At 40.0% G+C, this 20,733-nt stretch overlaps 1 protein-coding gene across 9 annotated transcripts in view; it reads left to right on the plus strand.

Annotated features, from left to right (window-relative positions):
- Positions 1 to 20,733, plus strand: part of STAG1 (stromal antigen 1) — a 205,132-nt gene that overhangs the window by 144,578 nt on the left and 39,821 nt on the right. For all 9 annotated transcript variants that reach the window (XM_041126677.1, XM_041126678.1, XM_041126675.1 and 6 more), the window contains 7 exons: positions 1,613 to 1,727; positions 3,886 to 4,003; positions 8,086 to 8,189; positions 11,090 to 11,182; positions 11,307 to 11,396; positions 11,585 to 11,788; positions 16,090 to 16,160. In XM_041126677.1, the coding sequence (XP_040982611.1) occupies positions 1,613 to 1,727; positions 3,886 to 4,003; positions 8,086 to 8,189; positions 11,090 to 11,182; positions 11,307 to 11,396; positions 11,585 to 11,788; positions 16,090 to 16,160 (795 nt within the window). The remainder of the gene's footprint in view (positions 1 to 1,612; positions 1,728 to 3,885; positions 4,004 to 8,085; positions 8,190 to 11,089; positions 11,183 to 11,306; positions 11,397 to 11,584; positions 11,789 to 16,089; positions 16,161 to 20,733) is intronic.

The raw sequence follows: 20,733 nt of genomic DNA on the forward strand, positions 1-20,733 counted from the left end.
TGGGTTGTGACAATAGAGTTCTTTAATATATCAGAGTGCAGGTTATATAATTTTTCATGCCAAGATACACAACAGAAGAAAATAATGTAAAAACATCAGTTTTCCTTTGCCAGTGTTCTAATTTTCTGTGGTTTATTAGTGATTTAAAAGTCCACACTGTAATTGTAAGCTTTCATTGGTGGATTTCTGGAGTTCATCTCTGTGATCAGGCATTACCTGTTTCAAGGAGTTAATTTACAAAATTCAGTTACATTTAGTTTCCTACATCATGTTTTAGGAAATGGTTAGGTTCTTTGTAAAAATATATACTGAAATTCCTTTGTTAATTAACATGTGACAAAATAATTTTGACAAATGCCTTGAAGGTAAATGAATTTGAAGACATATCTGCACCTTAGTGTACTTAGTGTAAAGAAAAAACTTTATCCTAACTTTTCTTTACAACGAGATACTGTGCTGTGTTCTCTAAATGTCTCTCAAGGTAAACAGCATTGAGAGAAGATTGTCCCATTCCTAACACTGATTTTCTCTTGGTATCTGCTAACACGTAAGAGCTGGTACTCCATTTTAAATAACTTACAATCTGCCTGAGGCATTTGAGGTGAGATTTATCTCGCCTAGTTTTATACATTTAAATATCACTTTCTATGTGTAAGCTAGTCATTAGACTTTCTCTCTGTAGTTAGCAAAGGAGAGCAAATAATAAAGAGGATCACTGACTCAATCCTGAGGTGGATGTTTTAAGATATTTCAGCATCTGCAGAGATGCTCATTTCTTATCTGTTAAGTCAGGCGGGGGGGAAAGGTGATGGCTAACTAAAATGTGTTTGTGTATAACTCATCCTTCTCTTTTCAATGAATTATAGTAGTGAAATCAGAATACTGTGTTTCATATTTCTAATTTGCTTGTGACTGTGGTTTCACGGTAAAAGCAAGGAACAGTCTTCAAAATTCTCAAAGTAAAACAATCATTGCTGTAACTGTAATGTAGACACATCTGAGATCTCTTCAGGCTAGCAAATTTGAGCATTGAGAGTATTTTGGAATTAGCCATGCATCAGGGAAGTCAATGGAGAATGTATAATTTACCTGGAAAAAACCCAACAAACAAACAAACAAATAATTGCCCGGTGGCTTGCTTTATCATTTATGCTGCTAGTGATACTTGAGGTTGGTTGTTTAATGGGATGTCAAGTTTGTTTATACCATATCCCAGTCAGCATGACTACAGTGAAGATACAACCTTAGTTCTTAAGGCACTAGTGGAGTAAGTGCTACCACCATTGTAAGACTTGATAAGTTAAAAATGCAAAACTATACAAATTATGCAAATATATAAAACTGTGAAAAATCTTTCAATGTAAATAGGTTTTCGAGAGCTTTCTTCCTGTGTGAAATTCTTCCATCCCTGTGAACATGAAGGTATTGAAGATAAATTCATGTCTTCAGACAGGCAGAGGTCATGCCCTCTTTCCCTTGAAAGAAATAACTTGAGATACTTTCACTGTGTTTTATGAACAAATCTACTATATCAAGAATGAATGCTCATCGTATTATTGCAGAAATGATATTTGTTTTGATAAACATGATAGCTCCTTTTGCTTATTTTTAGACTGTTCAGCAGACATGATCCCCAAGCTGAAGAGGCTCTAGCAAAGAGGAGGGGGCGAAATAGTCCAAATGGAAACCTTATTAGAATGTTGGTTCTTTTCTTTCTTGAAAGCGAGGTAAAAAAATCATTTTTAACCTTTACATGTTTAATAAAACCTGGAACTTAAGTAGTGATTTATCAACATAAAGTAACAAGTTGTCTTTCTTTTCTTTTTTTTTTTTTTTTTTTTTTTTTTTTTTCATAATTTCAGTAACACTGTATGCCCTTTACCCTGCTCCCCACCTCCTTGTCCATCAAGCAAATTCAACTCAAAATCTTCTTCATGGTTTCTTCTGCTCTTGCATGTCCCCACTGTACTCAGTACTGCATTGCTGGTAGTATGGTGGCTGCCAGGTTTCATTGCTAAATAGAAATGTTACTGGTCCTTTTTTTAAGATAACCGTGTAAGGAGTATACCTCTGGAGTTAACTCTTTATGGAGTAAAATCATTTGCTCAAAGCAGGGTCAGCTGTGAGATTAGATGAGGTTGTTCAGGGCTTTATGCAGTTGAAAACGTCAGAGGATGGAGACTGCAAGCATATATACGATGACATTAAGTGTTTGATGAACACATTGAGGACGAGATTGTGCCCATAGTTTACGTCTATAGAGATAGTATACATGGGAAGTTTGTGGTAGACATAGTAGTTCAAGTGGGGAATGGCAGTGGAGTGGAGGAAAACTTGATAAACTGTCAGGTGCAGGATGTTCTGAAGATAGAGGGGGAAAGGTTTAAAAATTATACATTTGATTTGGTAATAAATAGGTGGCAAAGGAAGACTGAAAGAAAGGAATGACAGAAATGTTTCTCTACAGAGGGGAGGGTAATATATTCTGTATAAAAATCAGAAGGAAAGGTATTGCAATCAGGTATTTTAATTGTTAGGAAGCCTTGAACAAGAGACTTGACTGTGAGAATGAAAAGAAACACAGTCAGAGATGCTGAGAAGGAAGGGTGACATTTAGGTACAGTGTTAAGGTTAACATTTTTTAGAAACACCTTACAAACTTAGAAGTTAAGCCTGGATGAAATGTCACTACTTGTGTGAGCCTTCAGTCTGCTATCTGAATGTATTTTTAGTTCCAGCTTCTTAAAAACTTGGATTGTAATAGATCACTGTACTTTCCAGTGAAAATACCTTAAATCTGAGTGTGTGTAATTGGGTGGGAGTTACATAGCGCTAAGCTTGTCTATCCTTCTGAGGAGAAAAGGAACTCAGCTTTGCTCCCAAAGCCATAATCAGCAAAGTGCCTTCCCATGCAAGCCATGTGCTGCTCCCCGAGGTCGCTTTTCTCTCAGGGCCAGTTTTTGATATTACTGTTTTTGAGAGAGTTGTTAGAAACAAAGTAGAATATTATGACTCCAGTTTTAATGAAAAGTTAGAGAATTAGAAGTTTCCATCTGCATAGGACTAGAAGATGTAAGCACTGCAATCTGAGAGGGTGCATTCAGAAGAGGGCACAGGTAAACCTGTGACAAGCATCAGTAAGCTCTGTGACACATGATGTTTTGCCTAAGGCTGTTCAAAACAGAAGAGGAGGTAAATGTACTGACATCTCCTTCCCTACACTCTTAGATGTTTACCAGTTGAGGGATCAATCCCATGTCTGGCAAGCAAATCAGAACTGCATATTGTGCTTGTTACTTTTTGACAGTGGTGAAAGATCAGTTTATAAAATAGTAGAAGCCTATGGATTATTTTTCTCACTTTACAACACTTGTGTTGATTCGCGTAAAAACTTTTTTTGCACTTAAAGTTAGTGTTAATTCTATACCCCCTGAAATCAGTAGGATTTCTGCTATTGTTTTCTGAGCATGTAGCAGCATGTATGAAAATTAAATGCCTGTTCAAAACGAATATATTACAACTCTCTCTTAGTGTCATGTCTCACTGTCTTTCCTTTTTATAATGCAGTAAGAAAGTGAGGAAAGGTAAGTTTATGGCTTCTACATCAAAACTCTGAGAAAGATTTTTCACGAACAAGCTGCTTTATGGAAGAGAAGCTCAATGTGGTTTTATTCCATTTTCTATTAAAACATAGCCCCATTGTTGTGCAGTTGCATCATTCAGTTGAAAGAAGACCTTCCAGAGTTAGTTTCAAACTGAATTTTCTTTCCAACTAACATAAGAGTACATGTCCAGGACACTCTTCTGTGGCCAAATGATTGTGAAAGTTGAAGAACTGCTGCTTGTACCAGAACGCTGTACTGATGATTGCTTTGGATTTTCTAGTTGCATGAACATGCAGCCTATTTGGTGGACAGTTTATGGGAGAGCTCTCAAGAACTGTTAAAAGACTGGGAATGTATGACAGAATTGCTCTTGGAGGAACCAGTCCAAGGAGAAGAAGGTATTTGTTTAACCTCTATGCTTTATGGATATTGTGCAATATTGTTAATTATTCCTTAAAAAGATGTTTCACTGTGGATGATAGAGATATTTATGTTGTGGTTTGTTTAGAAAGCATATTTGAAGAAGATTTTAGTTTAATCCATTTTTAATGCATTTTGCTTCAAAAGCAGCATTTTTTTACTCTGTTTTTCATCTTGTGAAGTCTGCTGTACTGTGGTTCCCTAATATTAAAGGCTAGGACTTCTTCTTGTCTGAATGTTTGAATAACTAGTGTATACATGAACATTTCGAAGGGGTGAGGGATAAAACTAGGTGCACCAGAGATGAGCCTGGGGGTGGCATGCCGATGTTGGGGGTGGATTCGATAACCCAGCTCAAATGCATCTATGCCAACGCACGCAGTATGGGCAATAAACAGAAGGAGCTGGAAGCCGTTGTGCAGCAGGATAGATACGACTTAGTCGCCATCATGGAAACATGGTGGGACGACTCCCATGACTGGAGTGCTGCAATGGATGGCTACAAGCTCTTCAGAAGGGATAGGCAAGGTAGAAGAGGTGGTGGGGTGGCTCTCTATGTTAGGGAATGTTTTGACTGTATAGAGCTACACGATTCTGATGACAAGGTGGAGTGCTTATGGGTGAGGATGAGAGGGAAAGCCAATAAGACAGATATTGTGCTGGGAGTCTGTTATAGACCACCCGACCAGGTTGAAGAGATGGATGAATCATTCTACAAGCGGCTGGCAGTAGTCTCAGAATCGTGTGCCCTTGTCCTTGTGGGGGACTTTAACTTTCCAGACATCTGCTGGAAATACAACACAGCAGTGAGTAAACAATCTAGGAGGTTCCTGGAGTGTGTGGAAGATAACTTCTTGACACAGCTGGTGGGTGAGCCAACCAGGGGAGGAGCCTTGCTAGATCTGCTGTTTACGAACAGGGAAGGATTGGTGGGAGGTGTGATAGTCAGAGACCGTCTTGGGCTTAGTGACCATGAAATGATAGAATTTTCAATTCTTGGTGAGACAAAGAAGGTGGTCAGCAAAACCACCACTGTGGACTTCCGGAGGGCTAACTTTGGCCTCTTCAAGGCACTGGTTGAGAGAGTCCCTTGGGAGACGGTCCTGAAGGGCAAAAGGGTCCAGGAGGGATGGACATTCTTTAAGAAGGAAATCTTAATGGCTCAGGACCAGGCTATTCCCATGTGCCACAAGTCGAACCGCCGAGGAAAACAACCGGCCAGGCTGAATGGGGAGCTTTTGCTAGGACTCAATAAAAAAAGGAGAGTTTATCATCTCTGGAGGAAAGAGCGGGCAACTTGGGAGGAGTACAGGGATCTTGTTAGATCATACAGAGAGAAAATTAGAAAGGCAAAAGCTCAGCTAGAACTAAATCTGGCCACTATCGTAAGGGACAACGAAAAATGTTTTTACAAATATGTTAACAGTAAAAAGAATCCCAAGAATATCTTTCCTTTAATGGATACAGAAGGGAACATTGCCACCAAAGATGAGGAAAAGGCCAAGGTACTTAATGCCTTCTTTGCCTCAGTCTTTAATAGTGAGTCCAGTCATCCTCAGGGTACTCCACCCCTTGAGCTGGAAGGTAAGGATGAAGAGCATAACATACCCCCCTTAATCCAGGAGGAATTAGTTAAGGACTTACTACACCACCTGGACACTCAGAAATCTGTGGGACCTGATGGGATCCATCCAAGAGTACTGAGGGAACTGGCAGAGGTCCTTGCCAAGCCACTCTCTATCATCGGTCAGTGTTCCTCGTCAACAGGGGAGGTCCCAGAGGACTGGAGGCTTGCCAATGTGACTCCCATTTATAAGAAGGGTCGGAGGGAGGATCCGGGGAACTACAGGCCTGTCAGCCTGACCTCGGTACCGGGGAAGATTATGGAACAGTTTGTCTTGAGAGCACTCACATGGCAAGTCCAGGCTAAGAAGGGGTTCAGGCCCAGTCAGCATGGGTTTACGAAAGGCAGGTCCTGCTTGACCAACCTGATCTCCTTCTATGACCAGGTGACCTGCCTAGTGGATGAGGGAAAGGCTGTGGGTGTTCTCTACCTGGACTTCAGTAAGGCCTTTGACACTGTCTCTCATGGCATACTCCTTGAGAAACTGGCGGCTCATGGCTTAGACAAGGATACTCTTTGCTGGGTAAAAAACTGGCTGGATGGACAAGCCCAGAGTGTTGTGGTGAATGGATTTAAATCCAGTTGGTGGCGGGTCACAAGTGGTGTTCCCCAGGGCTCAGTCTTGGGGCTGGTTCTGTTTAATATCTTTATCAACCATCTGGTTGAGGGGATTGAGTGCACCCTCAGCAAGTTTGCAGATGACACCAAGTTGGGAGGCAGGGTCGATCTGCTCGAGGGTAGGAAGGCTCTACAGAGGGATCTGGACAGGCTGGATGGATGGGCTGAGGCCAATTGTATGAAGTTCAACAAGGCCAAGTGCCGGGTCCTGCACTTCGGTCACAGCGACCCCATGCAGCGCTACAGGCTTGGGGAAGAGTGGCTGGAAAGCTGCCTGGCAGAGAAAGACCTGGGGGTGCTGGTTGACAGCCGGCTGAATATGAGCCAGCAGTGTGCCCAGGTGGCCAAGAAGGCCAACGGCATCCTGGCCTGCATCAGAAACAGTGTGGCCAGCAGGAGCAGGGAGGTGGTTGTTCCCCTGTACTCAGCACTGGTGAGGCTGCACCTGGAGTACTGTGTTCAGTTTTGGGCCCCTCACTACAGGAAAGACATTGAGGTGCTGGAATGTGTTCAGAGAAGGGCAACCAAGTTGGTGAGGGGCCTGGAGCACAAGTCTCATGAGGAGCTGCTGAGGGAGCTGGGGCTGTTTAGTCTGGAGAAGAGGAGGCTGAGGGGAGACCTTATTGCTCTCTACAACTACCTGAAAGGAGGTTGTAGTGAGGTGGGTGCTGGTCTCTTCTGTCAGGTGGCTGGAGATAGGACAAGAGGAGATGGCCTCAAGTTGAGGCAAGGGAGATTTAGGTTAGGTATTAGGAAAAATTTTTTAACTGAGAGGGTTGTCAGGCATTGGAATGGGCTGCCCAGGGAAGTGATTGAGTCACCATCCCTGGAGATATTCAAAAAGCGAGTGGACAGGGTACTCCAGGACATGGTTTAGTGGGCATGGATGATGGTTGGACTCGATGATCTTGAAGGTCTTTTCCAACCTAAATGATTCTATGATTCTATGATTTCAATAAATTCAATAGCTAATACAATTTTGAATAAACAATCACTTCAGCTGGTGTTAATTAAATATGGGGCTTTTCCAGACAATGTTAAAACCTAATGAATTCTCAAGAGGGTAAAAAATAAGGCGATTCTTTTGCCATTAGTTTCAAATCTCCTTTCACTAATAATAGATCTGTGTGCACAAGGTAGACAGGGAGGTTGGTGGCAAAGAGTGCCTAATGGTAACGAGCATCATTCAAGATCCTTTATAATCCTTGAGGATTCTCCTGCTTCAGGGACCTCTGCAGGGGTTAGGTGGTTGAAAAAACAATGTACTCTTACTGCTCCTAGCATGATGTGCTCATCATCTCAGTGTTTCAAAATCTGACCTTTTGGTATCTACCTGCTACAATTGTATTTATGTGGTAATTTCCTTAGGAAATTAGGCACTTTGGTTCTTTGTTTCTGCGTAGCCTAGTGGGGTTTGATCCTCCAGATGTGACAAGAAGTACTTCCCAAAGAACAGAAATAACACTTCATGACTGTGAGACTATTTTATGAGGAAGTGCCAGTGAATAGTCAGTCGCTCTCCATCCTCCATGACACTCTTTATTTTGTAAATCTTTGTTATATTCCCCTTCATTCAACCTTTTTCCAGACTACATTTCTCCAGTCTTCTTTCAGTTCCGCTGTATCCATTTTGAGATGATGTGAATGGTAATTCAAAGAGCAAGCAAGAAAGCCTTGGTTTTATAAATGGGACAAAATGACATCATCTCTGTTGTTCTCTATTCCCTGTGTTTTACAACTGTGTTCACAGATTTGTCTTCTTTGAGATGTCTTGCACACACATCAGAACTGATGTTACTTGGTTTTTTCCCTCCATAGCAATGTCTGACCGGCAGGAGAGTGCTCTTATTGAGTTGATGGTGTGTACAATCAGACAAGCTGCTGAAGCACATCCTCCAGTAGGCAGAGGCACTGGCAAGAGAGTAAGTGGTACTGCAGTAGGTGGCTCAAACCTCTGTGTGTTACTATGGTAACATAAAATATTTGTCTACAATGCCACATTTTGACACTTTTAAGTTAGATTTTATAATTGGTGTTTCCTGTTTCATGTGAACATTTTTGAAGAAAAATAGTAGAAATTCTATTTCTGGACATGTTTGGGTTTTTGTTTGTTTGATTGATTTTGGGCTTTGCATTGCCAAGTTAAGTAATGTAAATTTACAGCATGAAAATCTTTTAAAATTATTTTTCAGATGTTCTTTTTATCATACCCCTGGCTTATACTTGTAATGTACCCACATCTACAGCCCTTAATGTTAAATCTAGATAAGAATTGGAAGTGTAGAGCTCAGGAGCAGAACAAGATGACCTCTGTCTTCCATAAAAAGGAATGTGCTGCTAATATGGATGTAAAATTTGTAGAAAAAGCCAACAGTATCTTCATCATGAGAGTAGTTAAGCACTGGAACAGAAGCTGAGAGTTTGTGCTGTTTTCATCCTTGGCAGTTTTCAAGACTTGACTGGACAAAGCCCTGAGCACCCTGGTCTGACCCCTGAGCTGGCTCTACTTTGAGCAGGAGAGGTGGGACCAGGACCAACCTGAATACATCTGTGGTTTTACGTATCCATCCTCTCTGGCCTCTTCCACTGAGTGCCCTAAAAATTCAAGAATTTGACATTCTGGCCATATTGCAATCTAGCTGCCTCTTTCATTTATTTTATTGTGACTGTTTGGGGATCAGCAGAAGTCCATTCCTAAGGCTGGGCATGCACTTTTAAGCATTTCAGTATAAGTCACAGGGTCAGGGTGAGCAACAGGCTTTCAGCTGTATTCTCCATAAATACAGGGTCTCAGCTTTCCAAATGTATTTCCCTGATTTTTGGTAGTCCCCCTTTTATTTAGGTTAGGCTAAAATGAAGTAAACCCATGTGAACATTTGATACTTCTGTTAGGTTCTGCTCTGAATAATCACAGCTAGTTTATTAAAGAAAGGCACAGACTTAATGAAGGTGAAATCTAGAGATAGATTTAGTATTCTCTATTGCTAAACTAAATGCAGTTACTTAGCTTCTTAATTTTTATGTGCCAAAAGTAGATTAGCCTTGTGTCCAGAAACAGCATCCCAGGAAAAGCTCTGCGAAACCATCAATTTAAACATGCTTTGTGTACCTTAATTTATAAAGTACATTCTAAGAAATTCCTAGTTTAGTAAAACATTTCAGGGGCGAATCTATGAAAGCACTTACTCAAATTTACACAAGCATGTATTATCCTGTGTTACCAAAACTGTATTGTAAGCAGAACTTAACCGTGTTTTGTCTTTAGCTGCAAACTGTTCTAGCAAACAAAGCAACCTTTAAATTCAACAAAAATTTTAATGTTTGTGTTTTCTGTTTGGAGCACCATATTAGCTTTCCAGGTATTTTTTCTATCTCAAGAGATCTACAGTTCTGTTCACTTAAGTTCAGCAAATTGCTTAGTCTTAGATTTTTCAGTGTCTGTATTTCTTCAAAGGTAAAGAAAATACTTCAGTAAAATGAATTTTGCCTTCTGAAGGATGATCAAAAGAGCCTCAAGATCATCCTAGGGACCCAGATTAATTCATAGCACCACGGAATAGCGATTTTTGGCCACCAGAATATGACTGGGTTGTTAGGGGGTGGGAGCCTGACTTGGTAGCTGCATTTGTGTTGCCTTCCGATGAGCTAGCAGCTTTTGCTGGCACAGGTGGTGCTGCACTGCTGGTTGGTACAGGAATTGCGGTTGCTGCTGTATGTATCCAGCTGTCTGTCATGTACTATGGAAGTGGTTTCTTACCTTGGTTACACATCTATTCCCCTTTGCTTCATGGTTGTTTTGGATTCCTGCTGACACAATAGGCTACCTGTCATCCAAGCATGTGTTTTGTTTCCAGCTGTTCCTCCTCACTTACAGAGATGTAGGTATGACATTTAGCTTTTGCTTCTTTTCAGTTAGATCATGAGTTGTGGGATGGTAACTGCAGGGATCTCTGACTTGTCAGTAGAGGTTTGTCATGTTCTCATGATCTCGCTAGCATATTCTCTGAGTTGAAATGGGAGCAGATTTCTAATTATGCACTCACCTTCTTGTGAAATAGTTTCTTCTCTGACTTTAGCTTGTAACCCTTATTGTGCAGTCTGGCAGCTTTGCTATACATAAATCATTAGCTAACTTGAGTTTTTTATTATCATTATTTGTTTTCAAAAGTATTCTCTCCTTTTCTGAAGCCAAGAAGCCAGATCTAAGCTTTTATGAAGCATGCTGTTTTGATTATTGTCTCTCTATTCACTGTTTCAAGGTGGTTTTGCTATGACAGCATTAGTAGCTTCAGTATATCTTCACTGAAATTTGTAAATGAGTTCTGTGAACTTGGATGTATGTTCTCACTGAGAATTACATTCCAGTTTAGAGATGAGGCCATGAATCTGCTAATGAAAATCACTGTTACAGTGTGGTTTGGTTTTGGTTTTCTTAATTATATTTCAGTTCGCCCTGAGGTCTTACATTAACACTTTGTTTAATGTGTGAAAGCCAGAGCTCAATTTGCTTGGAAGCAATAGCAAAACTTCCACTGACTTGGGTTATATTTGAATTCAATCCTAAAAAAATGTTGATGTGTTGAGACAATATCATGCTGGATGATATGATATTTTCCTTTTCAATCACGGCTTCTTAGGACACATGGTCCTCCCATTTAATCACTCTTCAGTCCAAATGTGTTTGAGTTTTTTATTCCCTCCTCTTTTGATTTATTAAAAATACACTTGCATGTATTTTTGTTTGTAATACAAACTTTAGAAAGATTAATGAATGCTATATGCAGAAATTGTATTTACTGTAGTTATTTTTGCTCACTTGCAGGTCTTGACAGCAAAGGAAAGAAAAACTCAGATAGATGACAGAAATAAATTAACTGAGCATTTCATTATTGCACTTCCTATGTTGCTATCAAAGGTACAATTTTCAAGAAAATCAATCTCTCACTGGTATTTACAACTGTCTTTAAACTTTTTCATTCTGTAGTGTAGGTGTTTATTTTACATCACTATTTTTTTGTTTTGTTTCAATGATGTTCTAGTATTCTGCTGATGCCGAGAAGGTTGCAAATCTCCTGCAAATCCCACAGTATTTTGATCTGGAAATCTATAGCACGGGCAGAATGGAAAAGGTATAGTACATTGGGCAAGAAGTCTGGTTGCTTTCAAGTATCTGATTACTATCCTAGTCACACAGTACTGTGCCTTCATTCGGCATATTAATGATCTAACCTTCATTTGGTGTATTCTTTGAATGACTTTTTCTTTGAGTTTCATTGTTCAGGTAAGGTGAAAGCTGAACTTCTTTTCTGATCTACAGCATCTGGATGCCTTACTGAAACAGATTAAGTTTGTTGTGGAAAAGCATGTGGAATCAGATGTTCTCGAAGCCTGCAGCAAAACCTACAGCATACTCTGTAGTGAAGAATATACAATCCAGAACAGAGTTGACATAGCCCATAGCCAACTTATTGATGAATTTGTGGATCGATTCAACCATTCTGTAGAGGATCTGCTGCAGGAGGTTTGTATTCTTAAAATGCATTTAGTTAGACTACCTAAAATATGCTATGATAAACTGCAGAAAAACATTCTTACCAAATCATTAAATTATCAATCTGAAGACGTAGTGCAGCAGCAACTATTTCATAATTATTTGGAGCTATTTCTCCATGTAGAAAATCCCTTGGACTACCCATTAAGCCTGCAAAGCATTGATGCTGTAAAACAAAAACCATGGGACAATCCTACTTCTGAATATTTAGTCTAGTATTTAAACAGCCCACATAAGAAATTAAAAGGATGAATGGGTGAAAGCTGATGAAAAATGCAGAGAAAAGTGCATTTACACATTAATGCTTCTGGTGATTCCAGTAGTCCCAAATGGATATACAGGCAGCAGAATCAAGATTGGATTATGTCTTGAATGGAAGAGAGGATTTAGTAAAATATTTATAATGGCATATTGAAAGAGCTCTGGAAAGAATGAAATAAAGATCCAGGTCTAAAACCTGGAGGTACCTGGGATTTACTTCTAAGAATTTATCCTTCAACATGCATAAGACACAATACATTAAATAAGAATAGAAACTTTACTCATTTTTTCTTGCTTTACATCAGTTTAACTTTGTGTAGCACTACTTAATTTGTTGTAATTCTCATGCTTTTTAAACATAATTTAAGGGCTGCATAGATCTTTTTCTTCAATTCTAGTCATGCACTGCACTGTGGCAGATACCTTTAATTTTATATGTACATTTGTAGAAAGCTAAGCTACAGTCTCTATTTTAGAATTGCCTATTAAAGAAAATAAGTTTTTTCTATTGTTAAGTAATATGCCACATACAGGCATACTGTGTATATGCCTTGTCACATTGCAGAGTAAATAAAAATTTTTCTGTTGCTGTAGGAATGTATGTGAGTAAAAAAGGCAGTGCATGCAGGAAGCAGGCACTCCACAACCCAGAGGAGTTAGTGCGCCACTGTACATTCTTTGATAGAATACATTTACTTTGCTGTCTACCTGTCTGCCATTTTATATGTACTTTCTCAGAAACTTCTGAGCTGAACCTGAAAAGACATTCCAGAATTTGTGCTACATCTCTGCCCATCTGTGTGTGGCAAGGGAATCCTTTCAGCTAATGCCACATTATATGTCTTCGCCGTCTGTTTTAAGAGCCATGGATTTTTGAAGTTCCTCACCTCTGGCCAACAGGTCGAAAAACTCTAAGACAAAAACCTTGGGGAATGTGTTGCTGACTTGGGTAGCAAAAAGGGCTAAAGTTTGACTCCCAGCACAAAAATCCAGCTTCAGAACCAGCCGAGTTCTCTACACCAGATGCCCAGCAACTGATCAACTGGCTTTCGCTCTTTCCATTGGTACCCACTGACAGAGGTTTAGGAACTCTGGTGAGGTCCTCACGTTTTTCACTATCCGCATATCCAACACCAAGGTTCAGTCTGGGTCTATATGCAGGGACAAATCTCCTATGTTGTTTCTCATAACCTGGCTCTTGGAGAATCTTCAACTTATGTCTCCACAGCCAAGCTCAGATCAGCAAAAAGCATTTCATTCACACTGTCTCGCCTCGAGATGGAAGAAAGTGCGTATGGGTTTTTTCAAGAATCAGACCAAGAAGCAAGTGGAATCCCAGTTCTTTGACACTGACTTGCCATTTCTGTTATACTGTCTTGTCGTAAGACATTATGAAAATGGCTTCTTTCAGCTTTTTCTCTTAGTTTTATCTTCAGACTTCTCCAAAGTAAATGCCATGTTTGTTTTCTCTGGAGACAGTTGTGTAACAGCCAGTGTAACAGAAATTAGGTCTGTCTAAGGACATGCAGCTTTTTTGGAAGAGCCCCCTTGAAGTTTCCACACTGTTCACCTGTATAGACATTATTCATCCGTGGATCCATTCAAGGGTTCTGAGGTGGTATTCTGTTCCCTGGATAGTTTCACCCAAGAAGAGATCCACTCACCATTTTATTAGTATTACTGAGACACCCACAGATAATTTTTGAACCATAATCCCAAATTCAGTTAGCAAATACAGGAATACTTAGATTCGTCCTGCTGTACAGCAGCTGCTCTTTCTCTGACTCACCCATTCTCCTCCACACAGCAGTTTTGAAGAGGAGTTGAGACAAGAACCAGTCATCTAGTTCTGTCAGTTCCTTTTCTGTCATCCACATACCCTTCTGGAAGCCAGCAGTCCAGTTAGTGTAGAGTTGGGTTTACTATAGCATCAGTCCTCTTGTTCTTGGATTATCTGATCTGAGGAGATCCAGTGCTGTCCTTCCCTTTGCTACCTCACAGTCCCTAGCTGTTTGTTTTCACAAGCCCTTCTTAGGGAGTCCTCTTCCCTAGGCAGTGGCGTCTCTGGGCCTCAAAGAACCATCTTTCAACACTCCAAGCAGTAAAGATGAAAGGGGATTGGAAATCTACCTCTCTTCCAGCCCCAGCCCACATTTCAGATCAGTTATGCCAGCAAAGCATTTAGGTCCAGCTGTTTTAGACTAGGGATACATGAATGTTGAGATTGTTCAGAAAACACGCTCTATATTTTAGGTACAGTGTACGGGTCTGCAGTCCTGACCTCTCCCTTTCTGACACTGCTTGAAAGATCCCTCCGGCCTCACCTTTTACACAGGGGGAATCAGGTGAGAGCAATGAGATGCTGGGATTCATAAATGACTTCCCACCAGTCTTCTCAGGAGAAATGAACTAAGGGAGAAAAACTTTTTTTCCTGCAATTTTCCTTTATTACTGACTGCTGTTGAATTCGGAAGTCAGTAACTGCTTATTCCCACTCCATTTCCCTTCACTTCTCTTTGCAGGCGGCTTCTCTTTATACAGTACTACAGTGTGAAAAGCCCTGAAGGATGCACTGAGACTACTGGGCAGAGAACAAAGACTGGGCTCATGAAGGAACGTGGGCCAGTGATACCAAAATACTTCTGATGTATCCCCTTCCTTTACCCAGCTTGGGAAGGAGTAGAGAAATGGAAGCAAGGGCTTATGATCTTTGTGTGTATTTGCTTGCATGAGAGAGGGCTGGGGACTGAGGATTTCAGAGAAAAGCTGTCTCTGAAAGTCATATGAGAAATGAAGAATTAAGAGGTTTAGATCCCTAAGGAAAAGGGAGTGTGGAGGTCAGACGTGATATAGAGAAAGATGTGGAGACAAAACCAAGACAAAAGTAGGAGAAAGCAAGAAAGAGAACAGCGGTAGCAAGGGTTTAAAATTTTGGCCTTTGTGATATTCTTTGCTGGGTGATACTTGGTAAAATAATTAATTTTAATAAGTCTGTTTAATCATTTTGAATTCAAAAATGTGCATGCTTGTACCCAAGCAAGTATCCCACTGCTTTATGGCTTCCCACTAGTTTGATAATGAGAGAAACATTGATTGACAATAGCATCTGAAGACAGGAAAATGTCTTAATTGTTAGGCTTTTAGATGGAAAAAAAAATTTTCAAAATGAAATGGAGAAGAGTTGTTGTAAGTGCGTTTCCTGTTTCAGAAAGTTGCTGAAAAATTAAGTTTTGGAAGTACCTTAATTCCACTTGTTTCACTAAGAGAATTTGCTGTTTAGTTTGCATAAGTATTAGAATAATGATATTTTAAAATGCCAGAAAGAAAAATAAAAAATTTGAATGAAAAGTTTTGATTGAATTGTGCAATATTTATTCTTGGACTGTTGTTTCCCCAGATTTGCAAAACCTAAATTAAAAAAAAAACAAAAACCAAAAAACAACAAACCCTTCCATCCAGTTCTGAATGTATGTCAGTCTGTGCACATAATGTGATTGTCATGCATTACTGTGTGTAACACAGTGAACAGCAATGAAGAATATGAAAAGAAAGAAATTTCCCCACTGATCATTTTAAAAAAAACTAGATGTTGACATCTGCAGGTTTCTGGCGTGGAGCAAGGAAAGCATTTGGCTTTATTCTGGTAGCGCGTTCATCAGCTGATGGTTAAAGCTGATGGTTCAGTCCTTTTTGTAAAATAAGGTAGAAGTCAGATTTTATTCTTGGGAATGATTTCTACTGCTAGAGGATAGTGGTTTGAGTATTAACACAGTGATACTGCTGAATATTGTCAGATGATCTTGCTTATTTCCTAGTGCTATGCAGTAGTTATTTTTATTATTATTATTACTACTACTACTTTTATCTAGATTCTGCAATAAGAGTAATTGGAAAATTTGGAGTCAGTTTTGATGTCAACATAAACCCTCAAAGAAATCTGCTCCTCCTGATGCAGTAATGTACTTTGCTGGATTGCTGAACTCTCTTAATGGATATCCTTTCATTTTCAGGGAGAAGAAGCTGATGATGATGACATATACAATGTGCTCTCCACATTAAAGAGGTTAACCTCTTTTCACAAGTAGGTGATTTTTTTTCCCCTCAAAAATTTACTATGTTGATTTTATCATTTCAGCGAGTATCCGTTGATGTCTAGTGTTAAGAAATGAGAAAATATATGGCCTGAAATATGAAATGGTGATTGATGAATGATTAGTGGTATTTGTCAGTATAACTGTTTGCACTAATCTGGGTCCTTGCTTAGTTAATGCCATTACTTTTACAGGTGTGATTTGCAAGTGGCATACCATCCCTTGCACTAAATGCTTTTACACCTATGAGTGCCTTACTAAAAGTCATACTCCCCTGCATGACAGACAGTCAGTGCACAAGGAACACTTCTTATCTCTGGCACCAGTGGATGCAGGCCAAATCTGTGCTTTGAGCCTCAGCTTAGGGGAGCCCTGGAGGAAGTTGTTTCTCTGTTTCTCAAGGCTTTTGAGGTATTTCTCCTCAAAATTACAGAAATAAGTAGTAGTAATAATAATAAAGTTTATGGTGAGAGTCTGGACTTTGCGTTCTCTTCCTGCAGAAATCAGATAATCATAGAATGGTTTGGGTTGCAAGGGACCTTAAAGATCATCCAGTTCCAACCCCTCTGCCATGGGCAGGGACACCTTCCACTAGACCAGGTTTCTCAAAGTCCCATCCAACGTGGCCTTGAATATGCCAAGAATATTTTTGAGTTGAATTGTTGGCAAAGTCTAACTGTGTGGATTGCACAGAAACTCCTTCACTAAGTATGAACCAGCTCAGTGGAACCAGTCAGCAGCTCTTCAGGGTCCTGCTGCTCTCAGTTACACCTACAGGCACCCTCATAACTGTAGAGCAACCTGGAAAATTTCACCTGAACTCTGAATTTTGGAGCATAGCGCAAAGACCTAATCTTCCCCTCCTATCAACTGTAGGAAGTAATTGCCCCTGGTCAGCATGTAAGAAAGCTTCATATGCAGATGGCTGAGAGCCAGAAATCATTTCTTCCTTGTCACAAGATATGAGAGGACCTTGCTTCTGCCACCTCATTTATACAAATTGGTTTTAGTGATTTCATTTCTCTTTTCTTTCTATGCTTAGTCTTTACTTATCCTGAATTCTGCATTGGATCATTGTATGACATAGTTCTGAAATATCTACTCTTTGTTTCCATTCAACAAGAGTCCCACAGGGATCATTAAATCGTTACTAATTTTCGTAGTGCAGCAGACTGAGCAGACTGACACATGTGCAAATTAGGTTTTCAGTCTCCGTGGTAACACACTGGAGCCACTTCTGCCTTTCCTGAGAGGACTGGTGAAAGCTATAGTTCACATCCAAAAAAGCACAGGTCTTAAGGCTTTTCTGAGCATCTCCCATATATATTTTTTCCTGTAGGGTTCCAAATCTCTAGAGAGTAAATTCAGACTATAAAGAAAGCCTTGCAGAATAACACACAAATCGGGGGCAGGGACATCTACCTTCACCTTCAAAAAATAGGAAAGATAAAAGAATCAAAGCTAAAGAGCTGAAGAGCAGCTGTTTACCATTTCTCAGCTGATTTGTTATTTATGATTATAGTGCAGTGGGAATTTCTAATTAATAACTGCTTGCATATAAAGAAGTAATGAAGTCTTTTCATTACTGAATGTTACGTCTGATGTGATTTCTTTGTGAAAAGAAACAATCATACCATTCAAGACAGAATTTTTGCCAAACTTCGAGCTATGAGATTAGGTTCTTCAATTCAAAACTTGCATTGAGCATTCTCATCTTAAAGAACGGTGGCTGTTGTCTGATACTGTCATTGTCTGTCATCAGCTGGGAGCCAAAAGAAATTAAATCAATGGAAGAAGTTTAAATTGCAGGCTAACAACTGATACCTTTCAGATCTTCTAAATGTGCACTGATAAATCATTGTGGAGCTTTGAAAAGAAACAAGTCCCTCTCTTCTTCCAGTGAGAGAAACTTACCTGTGCTTGTGTTTCCTTGGTAGTTGCTGCTGCTTCATATTTTAGGAAAAAGAAGCCCAGCGAGGTGGAAAAAAAACATGGTAGGGGATTATCAGAAAAGCCTTCCAGACCAAAAAGTTTCTATGCTGAGATTTCCCAAGCCTGAGCTAATCCTTTTTCTGAGAGGGTCATGGCAACAAAGGCCTCACAGCACACTTTTTAATTAATGTCTTTTCGTCAAAGAAAGATATCAGTATTCCAATACAAGTCAAATTCATTATTATGCTCTTTCCTTCCACGTTTTCAGAATATAATAATAAATTTTCTTGAAGTCTTCTAAATAGAATACCTGGACTATATACATGGGCTTCTTTTTTGCCAGGGTCTCACTGATATTTATAGCATTTTTTTCTGTCCTTAAGTACATGAAGACAATTTTTCTATACTGACTCCAGCCCAATTCAACTGAGCGTTCACACATAACTGTCCTGGTTTCAGCTGGGATAGAGTTAACTGTCTTCCTAGTAGCTGGTATGGTGCTATGTTTTGAGTTCAGTATGAGAAGAATGTTGATAACACTGATGTTTTCAGTTGTTGCTCAGTAGTGTTTAGTCTAAAGTCAAGGATTTTTCAGCTTCTTTCTCCAGCAAGAAAGCTGGAGGGGCACAAGAAGTTGGCACAGGACACAGCCAGGGTACCTGACCCAAACTGGCCAACAGGGTATTCCATACCATGGGACGTCCCATCTAGTATAGGAACTGGGGAGTGGGGGCGGGGAATTGCCGCTGGGGGACTAGCTGGGTGTCAGTCGGCGGGTAGTGAGCAATTGCACTGCGCATCATTTGTACATTCCAATCCTTTTATTATTGCTGTTGTCATTTTATTAGTGTTGTTATTATCATTATTAGTGTCTTCTGTTCTATTAAACTGTTCTTATCTCAACCCACGAGTTTTACTTCTTTTCCCGATTTTCTCCCCCATCCCACTGGTTGGCGGGGGGAGTGGGTGAGCGGCTGCGTGGTGCTTAGTTGCTGGCTGGGGTTAAACCACAACAATAACACATCAGTGCTGTAGCAGTTTGTATGCTGCAAAATATCAGCATTTCTTATTTAATTACTTCAGTTAATTCAGTGCAAAACACATGACTCTCAAGCATCACCTCCGTTACTCTGGATGTGCCCTTTGATGCTGTCTTGTATATAGAACATTGTTTCACATTTAGGAATCAGGATTGTTAGTGTCATTGTCCAGAAGTCCTCAAATATGGTACGGAATTTGATTCCTTCCTGCCTCCACACTGACTTCATAAGCCTGCAGTGGCTATAGTAACTCTCCAGATACACAACATGTTTTTATCAGTCTAAGCATGATCAGTCAGGACACTTCCCAGATAGGTAAATTCATGGTCAGACCAGCAGATCTTCTCTTCCTGGTATAGAAACCCTTTGCTTAACCTTTTTTCCAGTAGTTGACCAGTACATCCTTCAGACTGAGTTACTCGGAAGTTTGTTATATCCAGAAGAAGTAGAAGTGATGACAAATGAAACCTCAGTAGAGAAGTTAGACTGTATCTAGCACAGCTGTTCAAAGCCCAAGGTACAACTTCTCTCACTTTGTGTCTCTTTAAAGAGAGACAGTTTTGTGGGTGGAGAGATCACTTCTTCAAAAAGAAAGTTTTCTAAGCTGCTTCTTGCCACACTTTCAGAAACGCTGTGGAACTGGTACCTTTACACCATCTGACTACTTCCTGGCAGAAGCATGCCCCAGCAGACAGTGCTATCTATAGGGATGAAAAGAAACCTTTGTAGAAATGTTGGGCCTTGTTTTCTGTAATCCATGAAGACCCTCTGACATGGAAGGGACTAAGGGAAAATTCTGTGCTATGTGAATTTTCATTCTAGGAGCCTCTATGTCAATCTGAACCTCTGTGGAGAATTGTATTGTGTCCAAGGTACCTTTATAACTATCGTTTTGATTGCCAAATACTTCAAAAGAAATGAAGATATACCAGAATACACCTAAATTTAATGTGGAGGCTCTTCTTTAAGGAGGTTTATATTGAAAAGCCCTATGCAACTTGTATATAGTTAGAAGTTTTCAGCTTTGGAAGCTGAAAAGCTCTTCCTGAGACCAGCTGTAAGGCCAGGCTCAGAGCAAAGAACTAAGGTGTCCCCAGTTGTCAGGGCAGTGGGGCATGCCCCCTGTGATGGCTGCCTGACATGGAAGGCTCTGAAATGAAAAGGCAGAAGTGAGATAGTTTTTCCTTTGTATTCTCTGTAGGATAATCTATGCTGATATCTGCCTCTGCATACCAAGGAGATTTTTACTGCTTTAATTACAGCGCTGTAATTAAGGAGGTACAACTCTGCCTTGCTAGCAACCCTGTGATTTGCTGAAGCAGCATCTATGTGCTTAATTTCACTAGTCAAAGGCAGTTCTCTGACAGCCTATAATTTATCTATGAAACATTTTATTTTCTTACTTCAAAAATCATCCAGAATCTAAGGCAGAGGGAGTATCTTTACATTTTTGTTTCCTTTTTCTTTTTTTAAGGTTTTCCTATTGTTCTATTCATGGATTTGAATTAGAAGTCAAGATGCACCTTGGCTTAATGACACAACCCTAGAGTGCATACTTCATTTGCTGTCAGCACAATGGCATTAATTTTTA

The sequence above is a fragment of the Aquila chrysaetos genome, chromosome 10 (genome assembly GCF_900496995.4).
Source record: "Aquila chrysaetos chrysaetos chromosome 10, bAquChr1.4, whole genome shotgun sequence".
NCBI lineage: Eukaryota > Metazoa > Chordata > Aves > Accipitriformes > Accipitridae > Aquila > Aquila chrysaetos.